Source organism: Pogona vitticeps, chromosome 1 (assembly GCF_051106095.1).
Source record: "Pogona vitticeps strain Pit_001003342236 chromosome 1, PviZW2.1, whole genome shotgun sequence".
Taxonomy (NCBI): domain Eukaryota; kingdom Metazoa; phylum Chordata; class Lepidosauria; order Squamata; family Agamidae; genus Pogona; species Pogona vitticeps.
The window spans coordinates 121,428,820-121,450,707 of NC_135783.1; the positions used below are offsets into that span (position 1 = coordinate 121,428,820).

At 42.4% G+C, this 21,888-nt stretch overlaps 1 protein-coding gene and 1 long non-coding RNA gene across 21 annotated transcripts in view; both read left to right on the forward strand.

The window, feature by feature from the left end:
* The first annotated feature begins 431 nt into the window (after window positions 1-431).
* The window catches only part of KHDRBS2 (KH RNA binding domain containing, signal transduction associated 2), a 520,773-nt gene continuing 499,316 nt past the window's right edge, over window positions 432-21,888 (forward strand). For 18 of the 20 annotated variants that reach the window (XR_012087305.2, XR_012087311.2, XR_012087310.2 and 15 more), the window contains exon 1: window positions 434-1,017. Coding sequence is in view for 2 of the 20 variants with exons in the window: in XM_020781813.3 (XP_020637472.3) it covers window positions 927-1,017 (91 nt within the window). In the remaining 18 variants the exon portion in view is untranslated. Of the gene's footprint in view, window positions 1,018-21,888 lie in introns of all 20 variants that reach the window. The other 2 variants (XR_012087317.2, XM_073000222.2) reach the window with 2 other exon arrangements.
* On the forward strand, window positions 1,200-17,377 carry LOC140707340 (uncharacterized). Its single transcript, XR_012087319.2, has 2 exons — window positions 1,200-10,154; window positions 10,244-17,377. It is a non-coding gene; the product is annotated as an uncharacterized LOC140707340 (long non-coding RNA).

The window sequence follows — 21,888 nt, forward strand, 5'->3', positions numbered from 1 at the left end:
AAGCAAGGAAAGAGCCCTGCAAACAGGTGAAACAGGCAGCGACTTGGCTAACTGCTTCCTCCACGGCCAGACGTCGTGGGCACCTCACAGAAGCAGCTCCTCGCCTTCTCTCCCCCCCCCCCCAACCCCAAGCTTTCCGTCTGGCTCCCGCCTGCAGTTCTCCCAGACGCTGGGGGACTAGGTCGCGCCACCCCTTGCGCTGCTCGGGCTCCTCAGCCGGCGAGGGGGCCCACGTGCGCCCTCGCCTTCTCTCCCTTGGCCACGGATTCCACCCCCTCCCCGCCTCTCCCGCCTGGAGTCTCTCTCCCTTGCCTTTCAGGCGGCGAGACAGGGTCAGAGCCAATCCCAGGGCAGCGCTGCCCGGCCGATCCCCGCCTTTCAGCGCGCGATGACCAATGCGGAGGTGAGGGAGGGGCTGGGTAGGCGGGGGAGACAAGAGAGATTGAAAGAGAGAGAGAGGGAGACTTCTTCTTCCTCCTCCCCACCTCCCTAGTTAAGGCGGCTTTGGGTGCGAGACTGTCGCTCCGTGGCCCGCGGCGGGTGGGAGAGGCGCACACCGCACGCGCGCACCGCACGCACCCAGCCCGGGGAAGGGAGAGCGCGCGCCGCTGGCTGGGGAGGGAAAAAGGCCAGGAGGGAGGCGGCGGCGGCCGAGGGGAGGCGCTGTCCGAGGTGCTGAAGCGAACGCGTCGCCTCCCCTTCGCCCGCGGTGCCCCCCGAGCTGGGCTCCCCGAACGCGGCGCGGCGCCTGGGCGGCAGCAGAGGCATCCCAAGTCCAGCAGGCAGGCGGGCGAGGGCAGGCAGGAGGCGACGCTTCACGCCCCGCCAAGTCCATTCCCTTCCCTCTTCCTCTTCCTCTTCCTCCTCCTCCTCACACCCCTCTTGGGTTACCCGGGCAGCCCCTCCAAAGTGCAGCCGCTCAGACTATGGAGCAGGAGCAATATTTGCCCGAGCTGATGGCCGAGAAAGATAGCCTGGATCCTTCCTTTGTTCACGCGATGCGCCTTTTGGCTGAAGGTAAGGAGACTTCTTCGCTGCTTCCGGCTTTTCGGAGCCGGTGGGTTAGCCCGATCACCTCTCTCTATCTCTCTCTCTCTGTGTCTCTCTCTGTGTGTGTGTGTCTCGCCCCCTTTTCAAGAGCACCGGCCGCCCTGGAGTCGGGGGGTGGTGGTACAGTGGGGATCGGGGGATCGGCTGCCTCGGACGACCAACCTGAGGCGGGTGGCCGGGGCATGGAAACACCGCCGAGAGGCATTCCCGGCTGGGGGTCAAAGAGAGGCGGGAAGGCGAGTGGGGCGAAAGAGCACCCGAGCTGGCTCTTCCCGCCTTCGCCGATCTCGGACCCGCGTAGAGGGACAGGCGGCCGCGATCCGGGGAGGCTGAGGCAGCAGGACTCGCCGCCGCCTTTGAGCTGGCCAGCCACGGGCGACTCGGAAAGTGCGGCGAGAGGAAGCCAAGAGGCTCAGTTCGGGCTTTGATTTCTCATCAGGTCCCTGCCTGCAGCCCTGGCACGGTCCTGGGGGAGACTTCAGAGGAAACCTTAGCCCTGTGGTCGTGGCGTCGGTGGGCACTGGGACTGGTGTGGGTTTGTGGGGCGTCTGTTTTGCGTTGCTGCAAAAGGCAAGGGTAAGTTAGAAAGGCTGGCGGGTTTCTGAAGAAATCCTGCAGGGTCAACAAGGCAGGGGCTCTGCTAGAGCCTTGGCTTTCGAAGAGATGATGAGGCTCAGTTCGTCACGTTGAAAAAGGCAGGTGGATCGCACTATCCTGGCTTTATGTGTTGGGTTTTTTTTTTGCTCCTAGAGGCAAGTGGGAGAACCTGGAGATTCCCCCAGTTCTGTTTTGCACTGGATTTGAGGACTTGCTCTTCTTTCCTTTGCTGCCTAGTGTGTGTTAAAGTATCCATGTCAGAACAAAAGTGTAGCAAACGCCATTCACTTTTTAAAGAATGGCCAGGAGGACTGCAGCTATTAACATTGGCTAATTTCCACGGGGGTGGTTTGTTTCCATAAGGTTTTATTTCTTTGCATGTTTCTTCTCATAAATAATGCACTCTCCCTTTATTACCTGAACCATTCAAGGTGGGTTCATGTGGCAGGTGAAGCTTGCAGGTTCCTGATGTAGTTACACAAGGGCAGATTTCCCTTTAAAACTATTGTATTTTGCAGTGCTGTTCTATTATCACTCCTCCTTCCCCACCTGCAGTCTCTTGTTTATGAAAAAGCTTATGTCCACTGGAGTTTCTAGAAGTCAGCAATGCTTTTGTCCCACTCTGCAGCTGGTTTGGATTAGTTAATTTTGTCAAGTTTACTGTTGCGTTTCCTCTGTCTTTCTAGAATATGGAATGGAAATTTGCTGAGCAACGAGTAATCATGATAGATCTTTTTAGGTTTATGGCAGGATTGATGAATTACTTCTTTGTGTTGCTGCTAACCAGAACTTTGCAAGTGGTGTCTGTGTGTAACAGTGTGGTGTTACATATTACAATTTGCACCAAAAATTTCAAGCACAAACACATTTAAAAATTTCTCCTTGATTTTATCCTTTGGACATGCATTCCTTTGTATTAATATACTATTTGTAGGCACTTGTATGCATCTTAACATATTATAAAGTGAAGTCATATATGAATAGATGCTGATATGTACGGATTAGAATTCCATATTTTAAGAGTTTAGAGTTTGTGGGATATAATAACTGTACAGAAATGTAAGGGCAAGGAGAGAGAGGACACAAATGTCAGTGTATCAACTTAATTTGTGTTTTTTTAAATAATAGATTATCCTCAGTTTAGACAGCATTAAAATTTTTAGTTGAGGAACCTGCAGTGCGTAAAAGAAAGATGTATTGATTTGCAAAAATCTGATTTGTAAGGGATTCCTTTCACAACAGACAGTCTTAATACCCAAGAGATACATCTTCATGTTTTTGTTGTTATTCCAAAAGGACATACTTTTATGTGTGTAATTTAAACTTTTCCCAGTAGGGGGAACTATCTACTGAGACACAATGGAATATCTAGAAAAGCAAGGAATAGGAGAAGAAATGAAGGTGTGGGGAATGAAAAAAAAATAAACTATTTTTAAAAACTTGAAATAAATGGAAGTCTGTAAAGATATGTTCACATCTGGTTTCCTTGTGAAGGTTGAATTTAATTCTGAATGACACACAGGTTTTACTAAACCAATACTGTACTGTGCTATTTTTCATCCTGAGTGTAGCTGCAGGTGAGCATATGTGAATATTAAAAAGAAACTAAGGTGAGCTGTCTATGAAAGCTGGAGAGAATGCTAATGTGAAATTCACACCAGCTACCTGGCATTATCCTTCAAAACACCATCTGCCAAGGTTTCTGGAGCTGCATATTAGATTTCTCCCAAAAAAGGGGAGAAAATTACAGAAACATAAATTTCCTTTGAAGTGGGCAGTGAGAACTACATGTATAGTTATACCAAACAGCGTTATTGCTGATAATCTGAATGCCCAGCAAAGAGAAGTAAAGAAAGTAAATACAAAGCTTTTAAAATGGTATCTCTTACTAGAACTGTAATCCTAGTATTGACTGTTTGCTATTAATAGGTAATAAGAGGGAATCTTTTGTAACTTAAGAAGCCTTCTTACTGGTAATGTATTTCAGTTACATGCACAAGTAGGGTGCTCTTTTGCTTTGTTGTTGTTTTTCAAAGCTTGGCAAAGTGATTTTTCATGTCACTGCCTGATGCTTGCAGGTCAAAGGTAGATAGACTTATGCAGAACTATTAGGGAAAACCAAACCTGTAAGCAGAGTTTAGAGCTGGTCTAGGCATCTGGCTGGCGAGCTAGAGCAGGGAGTTTGATTCCCCACTGTGCCTCTGTGACAGAGGCTGAACTCAATGATCCATAGGTTCCTTTCCAGCTCTGCAGGTCTAACATGATGATGATGATGATTTAGGATACATGATTCAGTTCTAGAGATCTGTATTTTCCTGGTGCTTCCAAACCTAAGGGTATCTTCTTATCTGGCTTGTGCAAGGTATCTGTTGTTTCCTCCTTCAAAACCTTAATTTAGTGTTTTGTAAGAAACATTGCTTAGATGTGCACAAACTTGAGTGAACTTTGGATCCTATTCAGTATGTTAATGGCAAAGAGCCTTTCCCCCAGATGCTCACGAATGCTTCAGCTTCACTTGTAATTTTATGAAATATGGAGATGTCACTAGTTCCTATTCAGGCATTTTTTTAAAAAAAGGTTTGTGTTAAGGGAGAAAGATCCAGTCCAACCCACTTGCCTATCACTGTCTCCATGAGTAGATGGACTGTCAGAAGAAGAAAAAGGTGACGCCACAACTGGAGTTTCTCCATATGTTTCAGGATCCTAAAAGATCTGGATTCCCAGTGGTGCAGAGACAGGAGAGACCATAAGTAACAGTTTTTCTCTCTCCTTTTCAGATTTTCTTTCTTCAGACAAAGACGAAAACAGGCAAGAGGTGGAACTATTTCTATCTCCCTGCTCACGTTTTGAAATTAATCCTTTTCTTGAATGCCTGGCTAAGATTACTCTTATACTAGTCACAGTGCAGCTATACTTTCAGGTGGTGTCTGCAGGAAAAACTGAGTTTGTAATCCTGTATATTTACTTGGGAATAAGCTCCACTGAAGTTGGTAGACCCACTTCTAAATACTCATGCATGAAGTAGAAACTGTCCCAATGTAAAACAGACAAAAGGAAGAGGTTTGTCCTTTTTCATTCTATAATCACAAGCTGCTAACTCCTATTGAAATCAAATGGACTTTGAAATGTCAGGACTGAAATCCTCTTTACACACTTACTGGGTGTGTGTGAAATCTCATTGAACTCAATGGGATTTATGTCTGAACAATCATGCCTCTAGATCATTTCCGCTTTTACTCATTGTGTGGCTCCCCCATGGTCTAAGACTTGTTATGCAAAACCTGTTGTTTCGAGACTGTGGGAGGATCATCTTTACATCTTTAAAGTATTATCCCAGCTAAGCAGAAGTAGGGAAATAGAGCCTGTTAAATCCCATATTGTCAAAGAAGTCTTCTCCATCTTAATCAGGTTGTAGCATTCAGCCACCTGTTACACCAGGCAGAATAATTACTGATCCTTTTAAGTTCATTGTTAACAGAATTAACTGTACAATATTTTGCAGTTAACCTTTCTCGCTGGCAGGTAAAAGATCATAGTACATCATTCAGCCATGTGGCTTCCAGTAGCTGTAAGGACATTTAAATACTCAGTGGTAAGGGTATTTAAAGAGCTTTCTTTATGTGCCATATTTTATTATTATTGTAGCACTTAAGGCTACTATGCAGATACCGGGTCCTTTTGTGATAGCACTGTAGAGGCAAATATGATGTAGTTTATGAACAAGCATGAATGAGCAAAAGGGAAGCAGACCAGTTGAAGAATATGGTTTGAAAAATTAGTTCATCACATGTGAGCCTGGGTGCATTCTTTTTCTGTTATTTATGGGTGTTTTTTAAAAAATGTTTCAATTATGGGTTTCACATGACAATTAAATATGATTAGTTAATAACAGGCATGGTTGGACAATGTCATCGAAGCTACCAGAATGAATTTGACACAACTCCGGGAGGCAGTGGAAGATAGGAGGGCCTGGCATGCTCTGGTCCATGGGGTCACGAAGAGTCAGACACGACTAAATGACTAAACGAAACGAATAACAGGCAGACTACAAATGTAGGATAATAGTTTGGTATCCGTGTGGCCCCTGCTGGAATCTAAATCAAATGTGTTGCGACTTTAGAAGAAGCCAGTCTGAAAAGCCATTTCCTGATGTATTTCTCAGTAAGCAGCATACTTCTACACAGCAAGCTGTGCTCCAGAAAATAGGAGGAGGAATGGACAGGACCTGGAATTAGTAATGAGTATATGTCTATGGAGCGCAGACAATTGCATAGCGCTGCAGTGCAATAATCTGGTATGACTGTGAGTCTTCACTGCTCCAAAGGCAGTATTAACAGTATCAAGAACAGTGTATGATGCTGTAGCATGGGAGCTTTTGCTAAGGTAAAAGTCAAATATATCCTCCAAAACAGACCATTTCTTTAGCATGCTGAAGAGATCTCTCTATAGATTACAAGGTATTCTTTAGGAAATCTGGAGAAGGGTCTGGTCAGTACTTACATGAGAAATCCTATACGTATCACCTTAAGTTTTAACATAGAAAAGTAGTCTTTGTACAAGACATGGCAATGACAACACTCAGTTTTTGTATCATGGTCTGCCTGCAAGTTATTTATAACCAGCTTTGTTAACCCTCTTCAAGGTCCCCTTCTATTCTACACAGAGGACCTTCAGAGAAACCTGCCCCTGTAGAGATCTTGCTAGACATGGCATGGACATGTATCAGACACCAGAAGACTATTTTGCTCACACATTCTTTTATTCCATAGTTGTTCTCTTGTTGCAACTAGTTCAGGTCTGAGGAATCTGTGGCCTTCCCATTTTGTTCAATGGCCATTAATTCCTGTTAGTCACTGTGATAAAAACTGATAGGAGTAGTGGTGGATCAACATGCGTTCCCCGCCACTCCTATATATGACTGGCAAAACTAATTGTAATATTTTTTTCCCTTCTTCTACGCATGGTGTTCTGATATGTGGATTCTGAAGAAAGCCCAGTTTTATTATTCAGTGCTAGAGATTTGTGTTCTATATAAAGTCTGCTTGGCTCATTAATATGTACTTCTGGGAACCAAAAGGCTGTGATAAGGTCATTGCATGCAAATTATTTTCAGCTGCAAGGTACAGTGTTATGAAGACTGTGCCTTTATTCTAGAAGGGAAAGGTTATTACTTAATCCAGTGACCTATTGCTATTCAAGCACTTGCTGTTTATTTGTGGATGGTTATAATTATCTTTGGACCTAGCTGTAAGGAGAAATTATTAGTAGATATTGTCTGTGCAGGCTATGGAACAAAGATCATCTTATTACAAATTTCTTCTACAATATAATATGTGTTGATAACATTAGTACCCTAAGAATTGCTTTCTAGATTATTCTACTCTTTTGTGTGTATTTCCACTGCAAAACATGGTTTAGGTATCAGGTTGCAGAGCCAGAGATTGGGAGTTGAATTCCCCACTATGCCTCCTTGAAGGCTAAAAATTCAGATGTCTAAACCACAGTGTTTGTTTTTAAAAAAATTGAGACAGCTCACCCATTTGGCAGAGAATCAGTAGGGGATGAAAACTGTTTTGGAGGTGACATCAAGGGGCATTCGTGTTCTCACTTTTCTAAAATTAATCTGTGACAAACTGTTCACCCATGTCGATCACTGCTTGACACTGCAGTTTTTGCAGGTGGCAAAGAGCCATGTTTGTGAGGACCAAACTTTGAAAACCCCTTTCTGTAACCACAACATTTGGTTGTCAATGTGATACATAGCTCCTCAGCTCATCCTGAATTCTAGACAACAATACTTCCCTTGCCCACATTTTAAGGGTCCAGTCTGTACGTGGTTATAGATCACCCCCTAACCAAAAACAACTACTGACACACAGCAGGCAACAGAGCATGGAGACAGAGGCATCACCAAGACCTGGTCACAGACATAGATGCCAGTTGTGCCTCTGTGTATACAGAGGCAGCAACATCAAGGATCCCAACAATATCAGTCATAACAGCAGGGACCGATTTACTCGTTCATCCCTTTCTTTCCCTCTTTGTTCATGCCAGAAGCACCACAGTAAAATTAAAAACAAACAGCAAAGTGTGCTGCTTATATACCACCCCATAATGCTTAAAGCATTCTCTGGTTTAAAGCTAAATTATGCAGGCTACACATTTCCCACACATAGCAAGCTGGGTATTCAGTGTACCAACCTTGGAAGGATAGAAGGCTGAATCAACCTCGAGACAGCTACCTGACTGTGTTGATGCAAAAGGCCCATTTTCTTGGGCTCACCATGCTTCTGCCACCTCTACTTTGCAGCCTATTGAGGGACTTCGAAATAACCCAGTTCTCTGTGTGACTGGGAGCCAGAATTTCCTGGGGTTCTATCCATTTTATGAGGTGGTAATTTGTTTTTCCACATTATGGTCTTGGCATTCTGTTCACCCACTAATGTGATTTATGCCATTTTCTGCAAGGACAAACTGGATAACACCTGCACAAAAGGATGAATTGACCAAAAACCAGTTTCAGAACATTTTAACACCTCAGGACACTGTTATGGATCTTCAAGTGGCTTTTGTAAAAAAGGAATTACAAATGAAGGCTTGAGAGGAAGACAACAGAAACTGGTTACATAAACAAGTTGCAGCGCACCTCTAAGAGGCTCAGCAGAGATCAAGGCATATTAGTGCATAACACATGTTACCTTTGCAGCTTTCTGTAAGAACATATAGGTGACTCTGTCCCAGAAACATTTCATAGCATTCCTGCAACAATCATGTCCACCATTGTGAGTACCACGTGCTGTTCAGTTTCTTCTGACTTATGGTGATCCTAGTAGGGTTTTCAACTATGTGAGATATTTAAAGAGTGTTTTTACTGTTGTCACACACATGCACCCCCGTGAGTTTCAATGGCCAAGTAACACAGATCTCCTGAGTCCTAGTAAAACATTTTATCTGCTACACCACACCAGCTATAACTTTCCACTGTTACTGATCTTTTAATCAGGGAACTCCTGAGAAACTTACAAAGAGTACAGCTGGAAAATATTTTCTGAACAATGGTGAACAACTTAATCATTGCCTTTTAAGAAACAGCCAGGTCGCCCTTTGCACTAACATTTTGCTGTATGAGTGCCAAGAATATGATGGGCATCCATCCATCCATCCATCCATCCATCCATCCATCCATCCATCCATCCATCCATCCATCCATCCATCCATCCATCCATCCATCCATCCAGTGGTCTACTCTGGCTAAGAACTGGGTTGGACTGTTTACCATCCCTGCTATTAAAATCTTCAGAATCTTCACCATGTATACAATGAGTCTAGTAATATTTTATTGGAGCAAGTAATGGAGTTGGGCTTTGAAGGTTTGTGCTTTCCATGCCGGAACATAAAATATAGATTACTCTTTGTCATGCAAGAGCCACTTACGAATTCCCCAGGGATAGAATGTATTGGGGGGAAATCCATGGCTGCAGAACTCTATGGATGCTCTGTAGCCCCACAGAGTGCTGGATTGGAGAGGCTTGGCTGTAGCTCTGTGATAATTAGATCTATGAATGCCCAGTAGCTGTAATGAACAAACAAATCTGTGGATGTCAAAGGACTGCAGCTGTTGTGCATATGTGGCATTTTATCTCTTGCAAAGATTGGGCTCTCCAGGTGTGCCATAATGACTGGAGGAATTGCTTGTGTTTTCTATTGTTATATTGAAGTGCCACTGTCCTAGACGGTGTTCCCTCCTTGTCATCGTTGACTATAGGAGATTTCAGGCTCAATTTTGTTCAGAAACCCTTAGCTTTGTATAGGAAGGAAGTCAAATAAATCCTGTGACTGGCATCAATTCTGAATATTTTTTCCTTACCAGTCCTGCTACTGTAGAGATAAAGGAGAAAACAGGAGAATGCAAACAAAAAGAGCATTAAAATATTATGCTCCTGTTTTGAGAAGGCATTCTCTTTCCACCTACAAAGAGACACAAAGAGAGGAAAACATAGCAAGAGACGCGTTTCCATCTGCTTTTTTGTGTGAGACAATTCATATATACTGTATATTCCCTGCTCTCTAGCCTTGAAATCCGTTCATCCCTTGAACTGACATGAAACATGTTGTCAAATCTACCAATGGGCCACAGAAGGGCATGAGAGGGATGGAACGTCCAGAGTGAAGAACGGGTTTTGATCCCTCAGGAGTGAAAGTGATGCTACAGTGCACTCCTTGGCAAGCTGCATAAATCATAAGGCTTTGCATTATGGGAGGCCCTGACAGATAGAAATGCATTGAACTATGCAATACAAGGCAGAACTCTGCTGTTCCGGCCAGGATATTTTCCTTGGCCACTCTGTAGAAACTTTCAGACATTGAAATGCCACTTAAAGATACTATATGCAGAAATGTCACACTCCCAAGGGTTGCCTCCATTCAGTGTTTGTTTTGTGTTTTGCAGAACTCAAGATTTCTCAAAATGGTTGAAGAGATTCTGAACACTTGGAGAACCCTATTGTGTAAATAAAAAATCTTTTATCTTGCTCATCTCATAATATGCATATGTAAAGGCCGTAACTAAAGTTGTTTCTTTTTTTTTTTTAAAAAGGCCAAATTGAAGAAACGTTTTTCTGTAACTGGCTCTGTGTCTTAAATGGAATAAGTGTATTGATGCATGCCAGCCTGATCTTGAAAACCAAAAACGAGAAGAAGAAAAAATAGGTGAACAAAACAGGGGACCCAAAACAGCTATAAAATACAACAGAGCCAGGCACAAACCAGCTTCAAGAAATGGGAAGTTCACAATATGCCTCAATAATATCAAGAAGGAAATATTTATGTTAGGGTTACTCTTCCATGAAAATTGCTCACAAAAAAAGCTGCATGCTGCAATAAACTCAGTCAGACTTTAGTGTCTGTGTTGAATATTTTCCCTTCATAATGACACTATTAATATTCATTGGCAGGGTATTCATGATATATTCATACATTGCCAATATTAATTAGGGATTTATAGAGGGGCCTCCATCTTGCTCTGGGCCTGACTAAAGGAACACACAGATCAAGGCCAACCCTCCCTGTGACCTTAAGGCGACATTAAGACTCAACCTTTTCCCAGGTCTGTGATAGTATTTGTGCCTTTCTACTTCATGGTGAAGACCCCGTTACTGTAAATGGGGAAATGCAGAAGAGCCAGACCAGGGTACCAGCCACAGTTCTGCAGAGTTTGGCCCTCTGTTATATATTTTTTTAGATCCTGTCTTCTTTTCCCCAACCATCAGAAGATTTTTAATTGAAACAATATCAACTGTGGGTCCTAATGGCAATTTTTAGAGTACTGTATTTGTATATTTGAATTGTTTTATCTTTATATCATTTATTGCATTTCAATTGTTGTAAGCCACCCAGAGACCTTTGGGTAGTGTGGGCGGCATAGAAGTAAAATAAATAAATAAAGCTCTAATCGATTTTCTGAAGCAGCCACCAGAAAGGAACGGAGAGAGGGACTTTGAAGGGATAGTGGGCAGAGCTATCTTTTGAGCTGAAATCAAAGATGGCTGTGTGCCCATGGCTCTTTCAACGTCCCTCCATCTTTCCCTTTCCGGTGACTGCTTTAGAAAGCTGATGAGGGCTTTACTCTGGTAGGAGAAGCAAGAAAGATGTAAAATGGAGAAAGATGGAGAAGAGCATTGCTCCCTGCATTGTCAGTTTAAGCTAAAATCAAAGGACAGAGCTGAGAGCTCAGTCCTCTACATTTTACATCTTTCTCTCTGCTCCTGCCCTCCCTGTTCCTTGGATCCCAAACTGGGGAGGCTGCAACCGCAAGACTTTGATGATTTAATAAATGCTTTTGTGACAAGAAAAGGCATGGAAGATTCTGTTCTAAGACGAATAGTGTATTCTCCTTCATCTCCCTTAGTTCTCTTTTCTCATTACCTACTCCTAATCCTGTGGCTGTTTGCTGTGTCCTGTGGGTGGCATTTGTTCAAACAGTGTGCTTATTGATTACCAACCAGTCTGTGCATCTATTTTTTCTGTAGTTGGTTCTGAGTATAATGTGAATGTAAATAGAAGGGCACCTTTCACCCTAGGGTAATCAGCAGTGTCTGAGAAAATGACAACATTGTTAAGGATGGTTGCGAATTGTGTTGGTTTGTTTGATTTTTTTTAAAAAAATGCAAATATTCAGAAGTCTCTTCATATTTAGGATGGAAAGAACTTGAGACTTCCTCTTAAAAAAATTGGCATGGAGGCCAGTGAAATGCATACATTTGTCCATGAAGATCTTGAGTACTTAACTCTTAAAACTCTGGGTTTTAATCCCAGTGTACTGGGCAATGTTAGTGTTGAAGTAGAGTTGATCCCCTTTTCTCTTATGGACCTATTAGTGGGGGCAGGACACTATGGATCCCATAAGCAATGTCATTTGCAAGGCAGAATATTAAAACAATACAGAAGATAGTGACATAATCTAAAGTATGTGGTGTGCTACCAATTGCAATCTAACGTAAAAGCAAGCTGCAGAGGAACTAAGGAGTTTCTGATAGGCAGAGGAGATAACTTTAAAAATATTTTCACATCAGCAGCCGGATGCTGACCATGCAACCTTTGAAATATACCCCACATATCCCCCACAACCTACTTGCAAATATTCTGCTCAAGATAGCATTCCTAACCATTTCTACTGTAAACTAAAGAATAGGCATCCTGTAGTGAGAGAAGAAAGGGAAGCCTAATTAGAGAAAACAAAGAAAAATCAGCTTGCATTACACCCTGTGGCCCTGGATTTGCTGCGACTGTAGATGCATGCTGAAGCACAGAGATTTTAGAACTGGAGATGGGAAGTAATTAAAAATTAGCAGCCATGCTCAGCTGTTTCTTTCTCTTCTTGCTCTAATCATCCATCTCCTTATTTCTCCAGTCCTTTTGTTCATTCTGGGAGATATCTCATTAACAAACCGTAATAAGCATCCATAAAGAAATACTGGAAGAAATTAGGAATTGGCCAAAAAAAAAAAAAAAAATGCAATGCGGAGAAACCAATGGAGCAGGGGAGTCGTAAAGGGAGAGAGGAAGGAGAAGGCTGTGATGCTGTAGCGAGTGGAGCAGAGATTACAGGCAGAAAATTCTACATGGAAATCAAATGGAAAAGTGAAGAAAGTTATAAAAATGTAAATTTAAGAGGGATAGGAAGTCCACTTGATCCTAGTGAAAAGGATCAGTAAAAAAATTCTAAACCTCTCTGCTATGTTTTTTTAAGCTTAATGAGCAGTTCTAGAAGATGCCATTACATTTCGATCAATTAAATCTATTAGATAAAAGCAGCTGCCATTACGAATTTTGAATGACCTTCTATAATTTGAAACTAATTTGTTTAATTTCAGATTACAGGACCAGGTTTCATATAACAGTCCTAATCTTTGGCAGAAGCTACCACTGTAACCAATTTCTATTCCTGTAGCACTAACCTATTTGGCACAGTGCGTGTTTTAGGCACTCATATATCTTAGGGTAAAAAATAATAATCACAACTACAAGTTCTGTCAGAGAGATGCTTCCAAAGATACACAAATCAGAGCAGAAATTATGACCCTTCTGAAACATTATGATTAGACTGGCGACATTAAGTGCTTTTTCAGTGGTGAAAGTATTTTTTTTCTTTCAATTCCTTTAATGTGTAAATTAAAGGGTCTTAATCTTCCCTTGTTTAGACATTAGTGATATATCTTCAGATCCTTATATAAAAATTGAAGCTTATTAAATTGAAGTGAATTGTCTGAACTGGGAAGTTTCAGTGCTCTCTATTTCATTTCTGTTGCTGTTGGATTGTTAAAATACTCCTCAGACTCTGTGTCCTTCTACCTTTTTGACTTCCAAATAGTGAGGAAACCTCACAATATGAAAAGGTCTGGGCCTCATTTGGGCTCTTGGAATGTTTATCCATATGGTTGGGAACAGCCAGGTAGCTGCACATCTCAGGTAGCTGCAAGGGGGATAGAAAGTAACTATTGAAAGGTAGAATGGGGGACATTGTGCTTTGTTCTTTTTTCATTTTTTGAAACCCTTTTTTTACTAAGACTATTATTAAGAGATGCTGTCGTTCTAAATCCTAACACTGTTTGAAAGTTTGAAGTCTCTGCTTCTGGCTGTTACCTAAATGGATGAAATAATGCAGCCATCACAGGGTGAAAATGGTGGCATTTTTAGCCCACCTCCATTCCTTGGAGTGTGACGCTGAAATATATTTCTCAGGTGAACATTTTTAGTAGCATGTTAGCAGCAAACGGACACCCCATAGAGATAGCAAATTTCTGAGTACCACCTAATAGTATGGAATACTTGTCTTTTTAAGAAATTGGCTTGAATTTCTTCTCCCTTTTGGCTGGGTGTGGTTTCTTTTAAAAATTCAGCTACTACTGGCTGGGGCAGAATCGGCTTGCTTGTGCAGTAATTCAAAAGTCTTATGTTATTTTATGTTCTCTTTTTAAAAAATCTTTCAGTTGTTCAGTAATTGATGCATATGCAGTGCTACATTTCAAAGAGCAACAAATTCCCCAAAGGGACAAAATAACATTTTCTTTGAAACTAAAAGTTATGTGGAAGCTGGACCCTAGGAAGCAAGAAGTTCAGACGGTAGTTCATTCTCACTTAGAACATGGGCACGTTGATATACTCCTCTGGTGCCTTAACTTCCACCCAAGTAAACATAAGAGAAAGTCCTCATTCTTTGACTCTACTCTCCTTACCTAGCAATGAACCCAGTAGGCTCCAAAATAGTGCCATTCCCCCAGTATAGATCAATTTGACTGAACTATTAAAGAGAATATAAGTGTTGGCAGGGCTGCACTACAGATCTATTGTTTCAACATGTTGATTTTATCAAAGTTGTTTCTTTTCCACCTCCCCAAACTATAAAGACGCACTAGAGAATGAATGGGTTGAATTGTGCTATTGTATTCAGTGAACTGGATAAAACTCTAATCTAAATAAATTTTAAAACCTTGTGTTCAGTAGATTTTGTGATATGTTCTGGCCCCATTTAAATCCAATATATTACATATCAGTAGTAAGGTTAGGACTACAGTTTCATCTTGCATTTCTTGAACTCCAAGAACGTGACCAATTTACTGATAACCAAAGGATGTCACTTCTGTTTCTGCATTATGATAAATGAAAACACATGCATGTCTCCTCCCAATTCATTGCACTGACTGGATCAAGTTGTTGTTGTTGTTGTTGTTGTTGTTGTTGTTGTTGTTGTTGTTGTTGTTGTTGTTGTTGTTATACCCTAGTGGCAAAAAGAAATCCATTTTTAAACAACTTTTGTCCCAGCTTTTTGTTTGTTTTTCTGTCTTGAAAAAAGTGTACATGGCAGGTGGCTGAGAAGTAAGGATGCTGTTTATAGCTCTTGAACTGCTCTGTGACAACGTAGATAGTTAAGTCTAGTTGATGTGCATTCTTTAACAAAATATGACTCAGGTAGGTCCATGAAGATTACTTGATTAAATCTCCTGTCCTCATTGATTTTGGCTGTCTCAGCCCCATTAAGACATCTCAAGGAGGAATTTGGCAGCCTTGCAAGGTTCCTCACCTCTGGAGTAGAAAAAGACAGAGGGGCTTTGCTAAGGTTTTCACAGTTACACCCAGGAAACACAGACGTTTGACCTGACTATTAAGATTTGGAGTAGCTTAGTATTTTCATAAGTATTTAGTGGAGCACACAATATTCTCGTATTTGAATGTTTACTCAGAAACTATCACAGTTGATGCAACCAAACAAATGACCAGAAATTCTTGGGAAGGTTCACTGTTATGTTTTCCCCATTCTGTTTTCTTTCCTTTCCTGCCATTTAATCTGCTTCACAGTGGTAAACTAGGTGTTTTTGTTCATTAAGGTGGGCAACTTTGAGGTGCTTTTGGATACAATGCCCACAATTCCTCACCACTGGCTATCCTGGATAGGAACTGACAGACCCTGTAGAGCAAAACATCTGGGGGGGGGGAGCCACAGTTGCCTATTCTGATATCATATCTGGGGCAGAGATATATTATGGCCCCAGTGACAAAATGTTTTGGTCGCAGACAAAGAATAATCGGTCAGTCTTATTCTCCGCAGTCTTGTTTTATGTAATATCACTATCATTCTCATTCCATGCTGGTATGCTGTGGGTTTCAGGTCTGTCCTGCTTCTCCCTTACATACACATTTTGGCCTATTTTTGTGCCTCTCCCTCAACCATTTTGGTATGCAGGTTTATGCATTTTTGTAGGCATTCCTTCCGTTATACAAAGCAAAGTTTTGTACATTTTTCAGAGCTGCTTCATGTATGGCATTATAGCAGGTAATTTTACTACTTTATTCACTTATATTTTCTTCAGTGATAGAATACATTTTTCAAACCATTACTCATACGTATTTGCACATGCAAAGGAAATTGAGCACAAAGAATTCTCAGTAAAACTGATGCATGTTCAAATATAGCCTCAAAGACCATATCTCCCCATATGAGCCTCTTAAGATCATCAGAGAAGGCCCTCCTCTGGGTCCCACTGGCAATGCAGGCATGGTTGATGAAGGCATAAAAGTGGGCCTTCTCTGTAGCTGCTCCCAGGTTGGCCCCCTCCCTCTTATCCTGCCAATAGTTGAAGACTCACCTCTTCAGGCAGGCTTTTAACAATCATAACTGAGTTCCTGAATGCCACTATTAGCTGAGTTTTTAAAGTTTTAATTTTTTTTTCTAATCATTCAGTGTATTTTAATTGCTATCATAATTGCTTTTAAGGCGTAATATATTGTGTTTTTAATTATACTGTACTTTTCTAACACTAAGAGCCACCTTGAGTTCCATTATTGAGAGAAAGGCGGCCTATAAATAAGACAAACAAACAAATTAATTAATTAAATAGAGGATTACATAATGCTTGTATGTATTACATTCAATGTTTCTTTTTAGTCAGTCAGCAAAGTTCTTAGATGATAATGGATGAGCAAAACAATACTACTTTTGTTAATTACAGAATGATTGTAGTCTTGATCTGCTTTGACAAGTATTTGTCATCGTATTTGTTTTGCATGAAATGAAGAATAGGTCCATGAAGTAAAAGGAGGAAGTGGAAAGGGAAAAAACCTAAAAGACAAATTTTAAATGTTTGAATTTCCCATTTATTCAAACGCCTTCATATCTCTCCCCCCCCCCCCCGCACCCCACTTATCAAATCTAGGAGTTGCTGAATGAGTAGGCAGGGATTACTGTTAGACTACTACAAATTTACAATAAAAATGACAGCAGCCAAAACATCATAAAACTAACAGTACTGCTGTGTGCTCAGAAGCAGGTCACCAGGGGGAACACGATGCTATAATATAGAGCCATCTGAATAATATTGATCGCAATGAAGATACATCACCCATTATTAAATTTACTTTTGCAGTGTCTGTCGGATCCCTTATTCTTCATAGTTAAATTTATTACTCTAGTATTTCTTTGAACTGCTGTATAGAATACACTGTGGCAAAGCTCTTCAGGTTTGGATTGGAAGGAAGAAATTCAAAAATAAAGCACATTCTACACACCTGAAGAGAATATTCTGCATCTGCTTAGAGCAGGGGAAACAAGTGGTCTTCCACATGTCATTGAGAAGCACCTCCCACCACTGTTCACCAGTATCATCTGGACAGCCACAGGCTCCCTACTCCCATCCTAAGGAAATAATACGGATCCTGCTACCCCTAACTGAGAAAATAAGATCCTGCATTTAGTCTTTGTGAAAAAACACATTCCTAAATGTACATCTGGCATTCCACTATGGAATGAAGTATTCCACTGAAGTATTCCACTTTTGGTACCTAGGTCGTAGCTAGGTCTGGCAGATGCCATTTAAAATCTCTACAGTACTACCCTGTGAGGTACCAAGGCAAATGATTCCTCCCAGCAAACCTAACATAGATTACTATTACTGCCTGGCGTTGCTCCATAAACCCATAAGCCTTCACCCATACTAGGAAGATACCTGCTTCACTTCACCAAGATACCCCTCAAACCTGGAGGACTTCTGTATACACTATTGGGGGCAGAATCAATCTCACTTTTGGCCCTGTAGATGTCGTTGGACTACATCTCCCATAGTTTTTTCATCTTTTCCTATGTTACCTGAGGCTGATGGCAGCTATAGTCTTGAAGCATCTTTTGGGCCACAAGATGCCCAGAAAATACAGGCAATCCAGTCCAAGTAAATGGGATGTGGTGGCGCTGCGAGCTAAACCGCAGAAGCCTGTGCTGCAGGGTCAGAAGACCAAGCAGTCGTAAGATCGAATCCACATGACGGAGTGAGCGCCCGTCGCTTGTCCCAGCTCCCGCCAACCTAGCGGTTCGAAAGCATGCAAATGCGAGTAGATAAATAGGGACCACCTCGGTGGGAAGGTAACAGCGTTCCGTGTCTAAGTCGCACTGGCCATGTGACCACGGAAGATTGTCTTCGGACAAAAACGCTGGCTCTATGGCTTGGAAACGGGGATGAGCACCGCCCCCTAGAGTCGAACACGACTGGACAAAAATTGTCAAGGGGAACCTTTACCTTTACCTTAGTCCAAGTAAATCCAGTTCCTCTGCATATCAGGCAAACGTTTTATTGGAAAATAACACTTAAAAAAATTCCAAAGATCTGTCAACTGCTAATTGCCCATGTATTTCCACAAGACCAGGAGCATGTTTCTTGACTTCAGGATCTCAGTTTATATAGGGAGTTGACTACGCCACTCTTAATGGTGCCTACTTGAGCAGAATCTGCAATTGCACCAGCGACAGCTCGTCTGTGGCTCAGATTGCACAGCCTGAAACTCATTCACGGTAAATGTTCATTGTCCCCACAAATTTGCTTTATTTATTTTATTTATTTATTTATTTATTTAATTTATATGCCGCCCACTCTACCCAAAGGTCTCTGGGCGGCTTACAACAATTAAAATTCAATGCGATAAAATAAAATGATCAAAATACAGTTAAAATACAATTAAAATACAATTAAAAATACAATTAAAATTGCCATCATTAAGACCCACAGTTAATGTTATTTCAATTAAAAGCCTTCTGGAACAGGAAGGTTTTGACCTGGCGCCGAAATATCATCAGTGTCGGCGCCAGGCGAATTTCAGTTGGGAGGGCGTTCCATAGTCTGGGGGCAGCTGCCGAGAAGGCCCTTTGTCTACAAGCCATCCCTCTTACCTCCTTGAGGGATAGCTCTTTCAAAAGGGCCCCCTGGCTAGATCTTAACAGCCTGGTAGGCTCATATGGAAGGAGGCGGTCCTTCAGGTATCCAGGGCCCAAGCCGTTTAGGGCTTTATATGTCAAAACAAGCACTTTGAATTGGGCCCGGACAGCAACTGGTAACCAGTGTAAATTATACAGAATCGGCTTGATGTGCTCTCTGGCGGCCCCACCACTCACCAGCCGCGCAGCTCGATTCTGGACCAGTTGCAGTCGCCGGACCGTCTTCAAAGGCAGCCCCACGTAGAGCGCATTGCAATAATCAATACGAGATGTTACCAGTGCATGTGTAACTGTCATGAGACTCCGCTCCTCCAGGTAGGGCCGTAGCTGGTATAGTTTCCGCAGCTGGAGGAAGGCGCCCCTGGCCACCGAGTCCACCTGGGCTTCCAGTGTTAGACTGGGGTCCAGGAGCACCCCCAAGCTGCGGACCCTGTCCCTTAGGGGGAGTGTAACCCCATTCAGGACAGGGAAGTGGCCCTCCAACCTGTCCGGCGAAGCACCCACTAACAGCACTTCCGTCTTGTCTGGATTGAGTTTCAATTTATTAACCCTCATCCAGTCCATTATCAGGTCCAGACACGAGTTCAGCACAGAAACCGCCTCACCTGGATTGGTGGAAAATGAGAGGTAGAGCTGAGTGTCGTCAGCATATTGCTGACTCCTCAGCCCAAACCTCCTGATGACCTCTCCCAGCGGTTTCATGTAGATGTTAAACAGCATGGGGGACAGTATCGAGCCCTGAGGAACCCCATGACATAAATGCCATGGGGCAGAGCAACTGTCCCCCAGCACCACCCTCTGGATACGGTCAGCTAGGAAGGAGCGGAACCACCGTAAAACAGTGCCCCCAACTCCTAACCCAGCCAGCCTATCCAGAAGGACACCATGGTCGATGGTGTCAAAAGCCGCTGAGAGGTCCAGGAGTATCAACAGGGTCACACTCCCCCTGTCTCTCTCCCGGCAAAGGTCATCATACAGGGCGACCAAGGCTGTCTCTGTACCAAAACCCGGCCTGAAACCCGATTGAAATGGATCCAGAAAATCCGTTTCATCCAGCAGCGCCTGGAGTTGCCCGGCCACAACCCGCTCCAACACCTTGCCCAAATAAGGGAGGTTCGCCACTGGTCGGTAGTTGACCACCAGCCTTGGGTCCAGGTTAGGCTTTTTAAGGAGTGGTCGAATTACCGCCTCTTTCAAGGCGGTAGGGACCACTCCCTCTCTCAGAGAGGCGTTCACGGCCTCCTGGACCCAAGTGCGAACCCCCCTGGCAGATCTTCCAATTAGCCAAGATGGGCAAGGGTCGAGCGGCGTGGTGGTAGAACGGACAGATCCAAGCACCCTGTCCACATCCTCGGGTCTCAACAATTGAAACTCATCCATTAAAGTTTGACCTAAGCACGGCACACTGGACACATCTTCCGATTTTGCAGTAACAGTGGAGTCCAGCCCACTGCGAATCTGAGCGATTTTTTCCTCAAAATGAATAGCAAATGTAAGGTAGCTTACATCCTTGAAACGTGTACATAGAATGCCATATATCTGGAATCAAAGGGTGAGAAATTGAGAAATGGTTCATTCCAGTTGTGATCATGACCATCTCTTTCCCAAATGCAACTCTAAATAATAAAATGTTTTGAAACCACAGGTAATAGGTATCACCATTAGATATTATATTTAGGTGGTAGAGTCATAGTTTTTCCTATGACTGATATAAAAATGTGAAGCAAATGCATAGCTAAAAATTTGTTTAGTCAAAATAGGTGTTTTCTCAAAAGATTTTTAAAAATGCAGCGCTCAAACCAAAATCTTAAAAATGTTATCAAGCAGATCACGGGTTTGTCTGTTTGCTTTGCTCTTTCTTCTGATTGTTATCCATACAAGAAAAAAAAATCATTGCTGATTCAGTCATCTGGAACAACTGAATACAGAGACATTCCCAGCTATGAGCAAATCTACCATGAAGTGCATAATTGTCCAGGCTCATTTCAACATCTGTGCATAGACATAAGATGATTTTGCGGTGCTGGGGTAGAGTTGATGATGCCAAGCAAGAGCACTTAGGAAGCTTTCCTGATATGCTTGGAAACAATTTGGAAGGGGGCTGTGGAAGGAAATACTAGGCCATTTCAAACTAGGCTGGAATGAGATGCAGAGAATGTACAAACACGAAGTGCCTTGCTGGGGGGGGGGGATCAGTTTTCACCCTGTATGTACTATGACTTTGTCAAAGCCACAAAGATATGCCCTGTATTTCTCTGAGCCCTGCCTCCCTGCATTGGTATTTCTTTGTGTTCTTTTTAATCAATGTTTTATGGTTATGACAATCAAAATTTCCTATATAAGATCCAACAATATACTTTGGTATCCAAAGCCATTGGAACTGAGACTTTTCCTCCCTCCCCTGTTGTTACAGCCCTCCGTAGTGCCAAAAGACTGACTACAGAGGCTTTCCTGGAGAAGGGTTTTAGGGTACATGGGAGGCTACAGGAGAAAGAGAGCCTTCCTGATTCTGACAAAAACAGGAGGACCTAGTAGAAACACACAGTTGTAATTTTGGACTTGATTACCTCAAGTATATCCATAATACTAAATCAGTGCTAATTCACCATGTCTCCTGTCATAGAGGTACTGCAATCTTGGCTGAAAGGTTCTCCACAAATACTTTCAAAATCCAAAACTAAACCATATAAATCTCTCTATAAAACCATGCAGTTAACTGGCTGCCAAAACTACAATAAGTATAGAAACATCAGGAGGAAAAGGGTCTTGATGCCCTAAGATTTGTACTTATAAGTTAAGCTTAATGTTCAGGGGTTTTTTTATATACCAATGCAAATGAAGCCTTCTTGTGTGCACCCAGTTTTGGTATCACACCACACTCTGATTCTATTTTTCATAAAAACGTTCCTCTTTTATCTTGACTATTATTATCTTTACCATTTCTCCTCATCCTCTGATACTGTTTGAACAAATCCAACAAAGACGAG